The sequence below is a fragment of the Nymphalis io genome, chromosome 10, assembly GCF_905147045.1.
Source record: "Nymphalis io chromosome 10, ilAglIoxx1.1, whole genome shotgun sequence".
Classification (NCBI taxonomy): domain Eukaryota; kingdom Metazoa; phylum Arthropoda; class Insecta; order Lepidoptera; family Nymphalidae; genus Nymphalis; species Nymphalis io.
In genome coordinates, this window is record NC_065897.1 from 12,626,080 (window position 1) to 12,640,941 (window position 14,862).

The 14,862-nt window shown below is 32.6% G+C and overlaps 1 protein-coding gene across 1 annotated transcript in view; it reads left to right on the plus strand.

Moving 5' to 3' along the window:
* The window catches only part of LOC126771436 (muscle-specific protein 300 kDa-like), a 139,476-nt gene that overhangs the window by 21,000 nt on the left and 103,614 nt on the right, over positions 1-14,862 (plus strand). The window contains exons 2-3 of the mRNA XM_050491308.1: positions 13,133-13,194; positions 14,168-14,263. Coding sequence (XP_050347265.1) covers positions 13,133-13,194; positions 14,168-14,263 — 158 coding nt within the window. The remainder of the gene's footprint in view (positions 1-13,132; positions 13,195-14,167; positions 14,264-14,862) is intronic.

Below are 14,862 nucleotides of genomic sequence, written 5' to 3' on the forward strand. Positions count from 1 at the left end.
CCACCAACCCGCACTGGAGCAGCGAGATAATAGTTGATAGTATGTATACAGTGTATTTTCATTGTTTATTTTATTCGTATTAAGGATATTGACGAGTTAATGTTATTTGATGGTAAGTGGTCACCACACTCTATAGAATTAGCATTGTATATAAAAATGTTATGCGCCTAAATACATATATATATATAATTTATATTGGACTTTGTTTACTCTATAGATTTATGTTATTTTACTTATTATTACAGCAGCACCTTTATTTTATCCCATGAGTTATTCCTTACACCGTTGGTTGCCTGGAATAGATCGCTACGTAGCGATACGGTCGCCATAGTTGTATGCTACTTTTATTTAGGCTATATCCATTTTTTTCTCTTTGTTGTGTACAATAAATAATAAAGTAAAGTAAAGTAACAAATGGACGAATCCGGCGATGGAACTAGTTATATGATTAAGGAGTTTCTAGGGAGGATATGAAAAGTTATGGACGAATAAATTAATGTTTAAGACGCAGGATGTAAGCGAATACTTTAATAGCGGACAGTAAAATAGAAAAATTGTCAAATTGTTATCACAATGAGTGTTAGTCTCTAAGAGCTCACTTGTTAAAACCAACTTCCGTTGATATTTAAATATTATTACTTTATTTATGTAGTAGTTGTTCCCCAAGGCTTTGCTCGCACGTTGGGGGGGGAGGTTTATATTAGGTATATAATCCTAACTCAAGTTTTTCCTTGGGACTCAAACATTCAAACACCAAATTCCATCAAAATTGGTTTAGTTGCGGATCCGTGAAAGTTTATCAGACAGTTACTTTCGCATTAATAATATTAGTGTAGTTTTAGAATTTTAGATAGATAGATAAAAACTATATAGCACTCAATTATTTAAAGCGAAAGACAATTTTAACTGATCATAATTAGTTATTGCAACCACACTTCTTCGCAGCAGCGGGGTTTTACGTCAACAATTATTATTTATTTATATTTACAATACATTAAATGCGCAATTAAACATAAATAGCACAATCATTTAAGGGTCGCCTCGCGGTGTAAATTCACAGGCTCGATCCTTACTTAGGTAGGCGGACGAGCATATGGGTCACCTGATGGTAAGTGGTCACCAATGCCCATAGACATTCGCATTGTTAGAAATGTTAACCATCACTTACAACCGTGGGAACTAAGATGTTATGTCCCTTGTGTCTGTAATTACACTGGCACTCTGAAAGCCTGAACACAACAAAACCAAGTACTGCTCTTTTGCGGTAGAATATCTGATGAGTTGGTGGTACCTACCCAGACGAGCTTGCACAAAGCCCTACGACCAGTAAATAGAAATATTATTAATTATCTTACAACGAAAATTGTTAATATGCTTAAAAAAATAAAAAGATAAGTCATATTTTTTATTAAGGACAAATACAGTTCTGAGACAACGTGGAACGCTAAAACAAATAAATATGTAAAACTAAAAATTTTATTTCACATAAATTTGATCGTAGAGACATCCCATTACTATTATTTACTCAAATTAACGAACTATGACGTCATATTTTCATAAGAAATTATCACTTATATACTTCTTATATAAAATGATCTCACTTTGCTTCACACTTTAGGTATTTTTTAGATTTTTCCGTTCTCTATCATAATTAAACAACGCTATATTGTATGTAAGAGACATGAGTTATTTCAAAATGGAACGAATTTGATTTAACTAAAAAAAAAAAACTATTAAATAAAAACAGTGTTTAAGCGTATATTAAAAAACTCTATCCCTCGATACGACGGCCATCTTTACTAAAGCTAATCGTGATTTAAAAAACTAATAATAGGACAGATTATATTGAAACTTTTTTTACTTTTAATAAGTCTATTTCAATGTTCGTAATGTTTTGTTTATAAAGGATTCTGAAATAACTATGAAATCCATCGGCTCAAAAGATCAACTACACATTTCCCATCTATATATGTATAAGCGAAATATCACTCATCAAGAGATCTCCTAAACTATCCGACTGATTGAATGGAAGTTTGTCACAGTTACTCCTTTTTTATTTCTTTTTTTTGCGCTAGAAAAACGCATTGCGCGTTTCCCCCACGGGAAATCTTAACAAGGAGCGCCACGGGATCGCTTGCGCATGCTACCGTGACGCTGTCACAATTACTTCTTCCCCGACGTTGAAGCTCACTAAGAACGGCTTTTACGCAAATCCTTTCTAAAATATTTTTCTTCTTGTTTACCGTGCGAATCCAGGACAATTAGCTAGTACAATATATTTTAATTAATATATATGTAAAGTATATCACTACAAATATGTCTGCCTGACTGAACGCGTTACACTGAAACAGTACCGAACGATTTTTCGTACGGTTTTCAAGAGGAAAGGTTAGGTGTATAATTTACTAAGGTTTTGTGAAATATGGCAAAAATCATGCCGACTGGCTTTAATGACGCGTAAACCAATAACGCTATATGTATTAAGGTATAAACGTTTTATATTGACCCTAATTATACCCGAGCGAAGCCGGGACGGGTAGCTTAGTTATGTATATAATAAAGTACACATTATACATATATTAAGCTAGACATTTTGTATGAAAATAATGTATTTTAGTAGCGAAATTGCTTTATAGTATTCAGTGAGCAAAGGTTAGCTTGTCCGCAACTAGTGGGCCAGATGATCTAACACTGTGCCCTTGACACGTATCACCTTGTCGCGCTGGTTATGTTGAATGATTTGTTGATTAGGATACAGCCTTTAAAGATACTCATATTAATACGATAGGTGATAAACTTGTACTAGATTTTTTTCTTTTTTTTATATTTGTATCTCACAGATGCATCGTCCGTGCCTTCGGTGTATAATTTTTTTTTAATTTTATTATTAATCAATTTCGGCAACGGCGGTTAGCTCAACGGTAATTAACAAAATGCGTGAGAGACATTATACAGTAACAGCCTGTGAATGTCCCACTGCTGGGCTAAAGGTCTCCTCTCCTCTTTTTGAGGAGAAGGTTTGGAGCTTATTCCACCACGCTGCTCCAATGCGGGTTGGTAGAATTCACATGTGGCAGAATTTCAGTGAAATTAGACACATGCAGGTTTCCTCACGATGTTTTCCTTTACCGTAAAGCACGAGATGAATTATAATCACAAATTAAGCACATGAAAATTCAGTGGTGCTTGCCCGGGTTTGAACCCACGATCATCGGTTAAGATTCACGCGTTCTTACCACAGCGCCATCTCGGCTTTTTAGAGACATTATACAGTACAAGTGAATAAACGTACATGGCAATTCTATTCACTCACTCTCACAGAAGAAACGGAATGTCAACACGCCCTTCGAGAGTTCAATCAAATGATAAACGGATTTAGGTGTTTATTTGTAGGATTAGGAGGCACGGAATTACATTATATGTTATTATTAAAGTGTATTTAATATAAATAGCTTCTAATATTTGTTAGTTAAAGCTTATTTAATCTTAATGATTATGTAATTATGTCTACATTCATATAAGTAAAGGACACGGTGTACTTAATCGATCAAGCTGTATTAGATAATTTCATATTATGAAATCGGTTGTAAAATAAATTAAACTGTACGTTTCCAAGAATAAGATGTTGGCCTTAACGAGACTATTAAATTAATGGATTTGTGCCATGTAAATTGATTGCATGGGTTTATTTTCTAAACACGTATTTGAAACACGTCTGCTACAATAAAAATAGTTATTATAAAATCTATCTTATGATGTTGATATAATTGAATTGTATAAAAATATTAATTAATAATCAAAACAGCAGTACTTGGTATTATTGTGTTCCGGTTTGAGGGGTGAGTGAGCGAGTGTAATTACAGGTACAAGGGACATAACATCTTGGTTCCCAAGGTTGGTGGCGCATTGGTAGTGTAAGCGATGGTTAACATTTCTTACAATGCCAATGTCTATAGGCGTAGGTGACCACTTACCATCAGGTGGCCCATATACTCCTCCGCCTACTTATATAAAAAAAAATCGAAAAGATGTGGGTACCACAAACAGTATTTTTAAATAATATGAAATCATGATCTTAGTAGGGCTACTCTGTAAGAACAAACTCGAAAGTCAACGCAGAAAACGGTCGTGAAATGTTAAAAAAATGAGATGCGATATGCGATTTATTGACTATAATAATTAAAACATTCAATAGTACCAGCGTCAAAATAGTAGTAGTTCACGTATGAGTAATGAAATGAGTTCTTACAGCATAACACTGCAGGTAGAGAAGTTCTGTTATAACTCACTTCGCATTTCACTTGTGAATATCGACTTACGGTGACGCTATTTTGATGCATGTATCATTTAAGTGTTGTGATTATGTAGGAAGTCGGTGTCACGTTTTACGACAATACCCAATCGTATTATACGGCGAGTTTCCAGTCTTTTCTTACAACATAATTGACGATTATTCTGAAAAAAGAATAAGTATATTAAATAACAATATATTGATTTGATTTACTTTAATTTCAAGCTGTACAGTTGTATTATAATATTGTATTTGATTTGATTTTATTTACTTAACATCAATTGTTATGCATTCATACATCGGTTTACTTTTGTTAATGATCCACTTATGTCCGTATGATCCTTTATGTTCCCGGAATGAAAAATATTTTATAAGTTTTAGTATAAGAATAAAGTTTTCAAAAAAAGAATAACGATAACTGCCTATATATGTAACCCACGTCGACATGAGTCTAGTCACGTTCACAACAGCTCATTAATTACAAGATATTACAATCCTTTTTAAAACTTCACATAACCATAAATCAGAATATACAATGGGAAGGTTAGAGCTTATTAAAAAATAATCATTTATTAAAAAAAAAAAACTATTTTATAGTTAAATCGCCGAAAGCGATGCTTCCACCTGTGGCTGTATACGAGACGCGCGGCGCAGGCGCAACCGCGACCTTGGCATCGTTTCGTTAAGTTTTGATTTTCATATTCGTGTCACATGATCTAAGCATCCGTTTACACTGATTATATTAAAGTGCAAGTTTAAAATACTATTTACTTTCGTTACTTGTTTTTCTGTGTTGCCACACAAATTATTATTTGGAACTTCTAACTCTGTACTTTAAATACATTTGAATATATTTTTTATTTTAATAGTTTTAATGTCAATACCAAAATTCGTCTGTACCGATAACAAAATCCTATTGTATTACCACATCGAAAAAGACAGTATTAGTAGGCAAAGGGGTATCTATAGTTATCATTAGACGAAGTAAGAAATACGTATTACATGACCTATGTTTTTTTTTTAAAATAGTATCCGTTATATATATTTGATGGTGCTTATCTAACATAGGTTGTCAAACGAATATATAACTAATATTCACTTAATTTTTAAAACCGTTTATGCCAATATATATAAATAGTACATAATAGCGATTAATTCAATAATGGAAACGTTAAAAAACATCCATTGTGGTACTCGTAACACGTAACATGTAAACCGAATTCGTTATATCGTTGGTATCTGTTTACTAAGCTGACCTTGTTGGCAAAGAAATTGGTTTTTGTTTGTTTGTTAATGGCATAGAGCAATGTTGCCAGCGTTACTAAATTAATGTGTCCCAATTTTTCGGTTGTGTCCCGGATTTTAAGACATTTCTAATCATATACTTCGCGCTATTGTTATCGTAGAATAACTAATAACTTTAACGAGGAAACGCAGATACTAAATGCTAATTAAAGTTATATATCACATAGTGAATATCTCCCTTCTTGGCAAAGGACACCTCCCATTTCGAAAGAAGCATATTCCGCCATGCTGCCGTTATGTACATAGCTTTTAAAGTCATAACAAGTTCATTGTAACTCATTCTACCTCAGAGAAATTTTCTTGAACTTCGTTCATTAATATTATATTGCGACATTTCTATGTTCATGTCAAACGATGACAGTTCCACTATTACTGTGACATGACCTTAAAGATGACCACATATTTAAATTATTTATATCCTGATGTCAGCTCGTAGTGGACCGACATTGGCGCCTCATTACGTCACCATTATAATACGTACAGTGTATAGTCGCTGGCGTTTGTTTTCATATAAAGTATATACAGGAATATGAAAATACGTTTAAATTCCTTTATTGTTTTATATTTATTTAAATATTGTTTATATTTAGTACGTTGTGTATATGTATGTACCTTTGTTGTTTTATCGGTATATATGTATGTACAACGGTCACCGCGATCGGTTGGACGGTATATAAGTTGATGTTCTACAGCGCCATCTAGCTGCGACTTTGCGACTGCGACTGAATAAAGAGGAGAGGCCTTTGGGTAGCGGTGGGAATTTTATAGTTATTTTACACTTTTTTAAATTTATTTAATGATTTATTTTTCCCATTAATTATGCCCAAAAATAATCTAAGAGCTATCTCCGAAATTATCGTCCAAGCGTTTCACTTTTGTCAAAAGTTTATTAGCGTCATGCCGGTTCTACTCACAATCTACATGACCTTCATGTGAATTCATCAAGAACAATTATTAAAGTTTATTTTAAAGGACGAGCATACTTAAATATTATAATACTTCCGATAAACACTCTTATTGTTCGGTTTATTTGTTCTGAAATTCCATTAACGGAAAATTGATTAGCAATTCGCGAAACAGATTGATGTCTATTTAAAAACCAATTACATGGCTATCGTAACTCGCCAGCCATTAAAGTACATAATAGTCGTAAAATTCAAATCGTGTTTAAGAGTTTGTAGTATAAAATGTTTGCCGTTTATTTTCACGTGTTTGTTTTGTATTAAACCGGTTTCCTGTATTTTGGATCAGGTTACATAATTACTTGGAAATAGGATTTTAATTAGTCAAATTCAAAATATATTTTACTCAAATAGGCTATCATAAGCACTTCTTCATTTCTAATCGTCGTTTTAAAATTTTAATTTTAACGTAAAACTGCAACCGGTTTGGAATGCAGATAATACCGAAAAGAACCAGCGAGAATCTTAGTAGTTACTATTTTTAACAATCAGAAAATTACATGTAATAATCGTATATCGTTATACTTATATAGGCTGTGATCATCAACCAATACGTTTAGTATTTGCTTTTATCAGTGATTTTCAAACACTGCCGCGGTACTTTTGTGTGCCGCGAAATTCTAAAAGTGTGCCGTCAAATTTAATGTATGTAATTATGTTAATATTATCAAATAATATGATTTGAACTTATATCGTACATTTAAAATTATTATCGTAAACTATTTTACGCAGTGTGTATAGGTAAGTAAATAATTTTTAAACTTATATTTTTCTTTGTGTGCTGCCAAATTTTGAAATCGTTAAAAGTGTGCCGCAACAAAAAAAAAGGTTCAGAATCACAGGCTTATATTATAATCCCGAACCCCTTGTTCAGGATTATATAAGCCTTTGCGCATTACTTATTAAAAAAAATACATGAGTTTTATATTTAGTTAATAAATTAAATTACTATTCTCTAAGCCTCGTTTCAAATATCATTCGTGAAATTATGAAAACTAAAACATTATTTGTTATTACATGGACAAATACTAAAGGAAGTCGCGTAGTAGTCGACGATAATAAGTTTACTTAAATATTTATCTTGTCTCCATAGCCTAGAGTGGAGGGCTGGCAACTAATAATAGACATAACATTCCGAAATAAAACTCCCGAAAAATTATAAATAAATGTGAAAGTTCAGGCTCAACGACTTTACGTCCTTTCCGAGACACCGGTAAAATAAATTTTCATAGTGTAATTCAAATTTGTAAAAAAAGCGTAACTGCTCAGTAGCTTGTATCGCTTCAATTAGGTTTAATTATATAATCACGACGCAAAAGTGATCCTAAAGATTTACATGAATAAAGTTTTTTTTTTGTTTTCTGATTTTTCGTTTATGTATAAATTAATTTTTAATTAAAATCTCGATTCACGCTACTAAAGATTTGCATTTTTTTGCATGCATTATATTAAATGTCACGTTCAGCAAAAATAAAGCCTGACTGGCAACCCTACCATAGTAGTCATAATTAAATATTTACTTAACTTATATCAGACAAAAGCTAAGTAGCGATCAAAATATTTATACATCGCAAAGTTCTTCAGATATGTTGAGTGAACCTTGTTCAAATACGGTTTATTTTTATTTTTATTTAACTCTTAAGTTTTTTATTAATTTAATAAAAGTATTTTTTTTTTATTTAACAAGCTCTTAACTTTTTGACATGCAGACTTCACTTGGAAGTTTTGACATATTGACATGCAACTGATTGAACTTATCGTTAAATGCACAAGTTCTTGGTGTCAGTGACAATATGTTTCAATATATTCATAAAATAAATAAGGTTGCTTCCAGACGATTGAAAAAGTGAATTCGATATTTAGGAATTAAAACTCAGGATTCAGGAAAAGGCATACTTCTCGACTTCAAGTGAGGTCCCAGCAATTACTTGTAATTAGTATACGCGAAGTCAGTGAAGATTATTTGTATTTAAATCACGATATGTTTAGTTGTAAATATATTATAATATTCAGCTTAAAACTGGTTTGACAGGTGACTCTCAAGGTCGTTACATCCAAGCACAATGTGATCAACAAAAACGTGTAAAAACTATGTTATTTCAAAGAATTGTTTGTATACGAATGTACTGTGATTATCTTATTAAAGTAACGCTAAGTTAAATGCATATTGCTGATATGGCTCAGTGGTTAGAAAGCGTGAATCTTAACCTATGTTCAGGGGTTCACCCACCCAGGCAGTTCACCCAGACAAGCACCACTGAATTTTTATTTATAATTTGAAGGAAACCTGCATGTGCCTAATTTTACTGAAATTCTGCTAAATTTGTATCTACCAACCCGCATTGGAGCAATGGGCTAAGAGCCCAGCAGTGGGACATTCACAAGGTGCTATTTTACTGGGATTACCAAAAAAGTCTTTGTGTATAATTATGTTAAAACTGCTTTGCTGGTCTAGTGGGAGCGTATAAGGCTACAGGTCAGTAGATAATGGGTTTTAGGTATCTGGTCGAGTAAACAAAAAAGTTAATTAGAAAAATTCTCAATACCAAGGAGTTTCGAGCTTTTAAAGTTCCTCGAAAATCAAATTTCTCCGCCTCATTGAATAATGAAAGTGAGGATATAGGGAGTGCACCTTTGTTTCCTCACGTTCATGTGCAATATATGTCCTGTGTAGTTTTCGAATCACTCTTGAGATTGACTGTTGTGACCCGAATCATTTAGAAGAACATCATGTTTGTTTATGTACGAAAAATTATATGAGGTAAAATAAATATATAATACAAAAATGTGTTAATCAATTGAAATATGACGATAAATGTTGAAGATGTCAGAAAAAATCATGCCGACGGGAGTTTTATTACGAAATAAAACTTTTATGTAGAACATTATTCTGCCCGTGCGAAGCCAGGGCGGGTAGCTAGTTGGTTGTTATAATAAAAACGTAAACAAACACGTCAAAGTAATGGATACACGCGATGAAAAAATAGGCTATCGCGTGACGTTTTCAATATCGATTTAAAGTTACCGCTTTTGAATATCATTCGTTATTCGAGATAGTACTGATAATCGCGGTAATAGAAATGGTAATTATTACCTGAATACATATTGTACACGATTATTATGTACTAGATGCGAATGATATATCAAAGCTCAATCTTTACATACAATATAGTACAAATATGTTTTATTGTACATTCAAAAAAACAAAATATAGATAGATTTTACAAAAGTTTGTAAAAATGGCGGTCTTGTCGTGTAATTAAAGATCTCTTCCAGACGGACTTTAGATGACTTGAAGTCGAATAAAACGGTGTCCACATAAATTCATGAAAATAAATATAACATTTTAATTTAAGTATAAATATATACATATAATACACAAACAAATATATACATTAAACATAACTGTTCAATTCTTTTTCCCCTCTGTCAACAGAATTACTTTTTTGTTTGGATACCATTGACATTTAGAGTGATCAGTAAAAAAAATCAAAAATGCAATTTCGTATATGTTATCCTCAAGTCTCATATTCTATAAAAAAAAAACTAAACAACGTTTTCATCATATCATGACATACGAGCATTTCATGCTAATATATTGAAGTGCTTTCCGTACTTTGTACGATAATAATTTTAAAATATTACATTACTCGGAAAATTGTTAATATTGTTATAAATTCCAAATAAAACATATATTAATTATTTTGAATAAATATATTATAATTAACTTTTACTTCTAATGTATTTGCCCTTCATATGTTATAAAAAAAGAAATTATCGTTTGATAAAAGTTTAAGTATTGTACCGTACAGAATTAAATATATATTGAAAAACAAAACTACATATCTGTTTCTTCTCGGAATCTACATTCCGAACCGGTGATAGATTTACACTTAATATAATCCGGTAACATGACCATTTAAAAGCGCTTACAAGTGTATCTTACAATCTAATATACTTTTTTTAAATAAAACAAAACAAACTTTACTGGTGGTAGGGCTTTGTGCAAGCTCGTCTGGGTAGGTACCACCCACTCATCAGATATTCTACCGCAAAACAGCAATACTTGATATTGTTGTGTTCCGGTTTGAAGGGTGAGTGAGCCAGTGTAATTACAGGCACAAGGGACATAAAATCTTAGTTCCCAAGGTTGGTGGCGCATTGGATATGTAAGCGATGGTTGACATTTCTTACAATGCCAATGTCTAAGAGCGTTGGTGACCACTTACCATCAGGTGGCCCATATGCTCGTCCGCCTTCCTATTCTATAAAAAAAAAAAACACTATTAGTAGTAACAGCCTGTAAATGTCCCACTGCTGGGCTATGGCCTCCTCTCCCTTTTTGAGGAGTAGGTTCTCCTCAACACACTATTAATTATATTTATTTTATGTAAATCACATTATACATTAACATAGTAAACATTATAATAGTATAACAATCATACCTTTGATTTAGCTACCAATGCACCAGACGAGCTGCCCGACAAATCAATTCACACGGCCCTTTTAAGTCCTTAACCCTACTTATAATTATAATTTATTTTACCGGTCTTGTTGATTTTCTTACATTTTAATAAAAATAGTCAAATCAAAAGCATATTTATGTACAGTATACCTTTCTTTAAATTACATAGCTTACACAAGAGACTTGAGAAAGTATATTTTGATTTGGAAAACCGTTGAACACTACGCAAAAAATCACGTAAACCAACCAGGCTCGGGTCGTTTTATTCAAAAGCACAGATCGGTCGTTGCCCGTACCAGTCGGTACCACCTGCGTGTGGCTTTCAGGAACCATAGCATGCACTGAACTGACGTTCCCGTTGAACTTAATCGACGTTTTTGTGTACTTTCATGAAATGCCAAAACGCCATCATAAATCGTTGATGTAAAATTAAGACGAATGATTATTTATTATTATTGATACACGATCTTTATTTAGGTAACTTTTATTTTTATCAGTTATAAATGCGAAAGTAACTTTGTCTGTCCATTAAACTTTCACGTCTAAACTATGAACCGATTTTGATGAAATTGGTATGAAGCTTGAACTTCAATTAAGGATGTGAGAGTAGATACCTCCCCTAACCCCAAAACGCGCGCAAAGCCTACGACGATAACAAGTAGCAAATTTTTTTTTCTTTAAATTATCGTTTTGATTACATGGCGTCATTTTATTCATTAGTCAGTATGTCAATGATGACACAACACAAAGTTTCTATACTGCAAAGTGAGACAATTCTATAACCGTCATTGGCAGAATTATTTGTTTTCATAACCTATCAAGGTCGCGATCTTTATAACTTATCTCTATGATGTAAGCTTTATTTTGACGACTACTTCATAGCATCGGAAGTGCATGAACTCATAAACTAGAAATAGAAGTTATCAAGCCATTCAAGCGCTCACATGCGATATTTGGCAGAATAAACCAATACAATAGCATAAACGCATAATCGGTGCACTGAACTTGGCAGCTAGCATCATGATTCACACTTTCTCGTGCAATGCAAGTGCCTGACGACATCGTTTTATTTAGCGATGTAATCGCATGAAAACAAGAACATTAAATATTTTAATGTTTATTTTATCTATTTTTGAATATATATCTTCTAAATGTGGTGAAAATAAAAAAGACATTGAATCTAAAAAAATACGATAACACATTTAGAATATTGTTATTGTATTATTGAATCTGTTGTAGAATATGAAATACGTTCTGAAATCTTATATAATAATTATTACCATTAAACCTCTTTAAATAAAACAATTAAATAGGTTGTAAATGCAACTGTTTGCTAAAGAAATTAACATCGAGTTTTTAATCGTAAATTTTTTTTAAATTAAGATCATGAATGAAAACAATAGATATCACGATTATGGCTAATTTTAAATGGTTACAATTTATTTTACATAAGATTTGAATATGCTCCCTAATTGAATTAATTAGTTGAGTTATATCATCATTTCAATAATTTAAAGATTGGAACTTATGTAATGACTGTTACCGTTGGGGAAAAAATAACCACTTATTATAACTTTAACGACGGACCAGTTGGCGTGATTGGTAAATACTTGCCTTTCACGCCAAAGGTTGTGGGTTCGATTCCCACCCAGGATAGACATTTGTGTGCATGAACATGTCTGTTTGTCCTGAGTCTGGGTGTAATTATCTATATAAGTATGTATTTACAAAATAAAAGTACTAAATGTAGTATATCAGTTGTCTGGTTTCCATATTACAAGCTTAGTTTGTGATCAGATGGCCGTGCGTGAATAATGTCCCAGGATATAAAAAAAAAACTTCGTGTGAAAATCCCCGAGAATAATTGGCGGTACGTGTAAGAAAAGAGTTAATAAATGAGGGGTATCAAAATATTCACAAAAACTGTCACTAACCATTTTTTTCTCAAAACTGAGTTGAGTAAATTATGCTACGAATAAATAGTTAATTGATGTTTGAGTCGAGCGTCAAGATATGTTAAGATTTTGTAGCTTTTATATCAACTCTCACATGTCATTAAAAATCTTTAACTTGTTACAATGTTTACATATATTTTTTTTATTGTTTCAGATGAACAGGAAAGAGTACAAAAGAAGACATTCGTTAATTGGATTAATTCGCACTTATCAAAGGTAAATATTCATGTTCATTACTTGGTGCTAGGGCTTTGTGCCCGTGGGTAGGTAATATCCACTTCTCATAAATTCTACCGCCAAACAACAGGGCTTGGTATTGTTGTGTTTCGCTGGGTAAAAGTCTCCTCCTATTAAGAACAAGTAAAGTAACAAGTTTTGCACACATGTGGTAGAATTTCCTTATGACGTTTTCCGTCAAGCACAATATAAATATTATTAAATACAAATTAAGCAAACAGAAGCACATTGGTCTTTGCACGGAATTAAACCCACGACCTTCGATTAGGATTACGTATAATATTGCTGAATATAACAGTATTATAAACGAGATTTACTTAACGGTTATTATCTAAATGAACTACGTTTACTCTTTAGATGGTCTTTCCGGCACACTATGTAAGAATAAAGCGAGGGTCGATGTAACAAAAGCACAATCGGGAGCTGGATTTGACCTTTGACCTTGCTTCTCGGGAAAGCGCTTTATTAAAGCTGTTTTCGCTTATAAATCCCGTTGGACAAATTACCCCATAAACAACTTGTTAAGATATTGTGATGAAAATTAGAGTTATTTCCTTTTCGAAAACTGTTTTTTTTTCTTTGATCCGTATATATTTTTATTTAGTTAGTTTGGGTGTACTTTGTATAAGCCCGTCTGGGTACCCACTACCCACCCATTTATCATATATTTTATCGTCAAATAGTATTTGTACTCTTTTCATTTATTTTATTAGTGTTTAGTTTATTATTATTACCGCTTATTATTTTGTTATAGGGACGCTTTTGAATTACATTTCGTAGACAATTCTACTATCCGTTAACAAAACTGATCGTTGTTTGAATATATTTATCACTAGTGACCTGTGTTTATATACACATCATGAATTTAGATTCCATGTCAGGAAATTTGATGTCAATGGCTAGTATTGATTTATTTGTATTGGAAAGATGTTTATTAATCTTAAACTTACAGCGCATACCTCCCATGCGGATCGACGACCTGATTTACGACCTACGAGACGGCACAAAGCTCCTGGCTCTACTTGAAGTATTGTCTGGCGAGAAATTGGTAAGACTCATAACATATATATTTATGGTTCAAGTTCTAAGCTTAAGTATAGGCAAAATTATAATTGAGTTCCTTACATGAGGTCGAACTGTCATTATGTAGCCAATGCTATGAAATCATATGAGTGACAACGTATAATATTATTCGGCCTTATTTCTGCCAACTGTAACAGACACATCACTACGTATTGTAAAACAAAATTTCCCTGCTGTGTCTGTCTGTCTGAACGCGATAAACTCAAAAACCACTGAACGGATTTTCATACGGTTACCAGCAATGGCCGAAGTGATCCATGAGGAAGATTTAGGTGTATAATTCATTAAGGTTTCGTGTAAATTGGCTGAAATTATGACGATAATTGTTGAATAGTTGATAATTGCCGACTATTACTTTATTGGTGTGCGCCATCTGAATTATATAAACGTTTTTTTTTGTAGATTCTTATACTACCCTAGCCAAGCCAGAACGGGTAGATAGTTTTGAAACAAATTAATAATTATATTAAAAGTTTAGTTTAAACACAGTGCACTTTTGTTTCATTCGTTTGTTTTATCACGAAACCTTAAGGATGCTTCCATCTTGGCATATAGCCATAAATA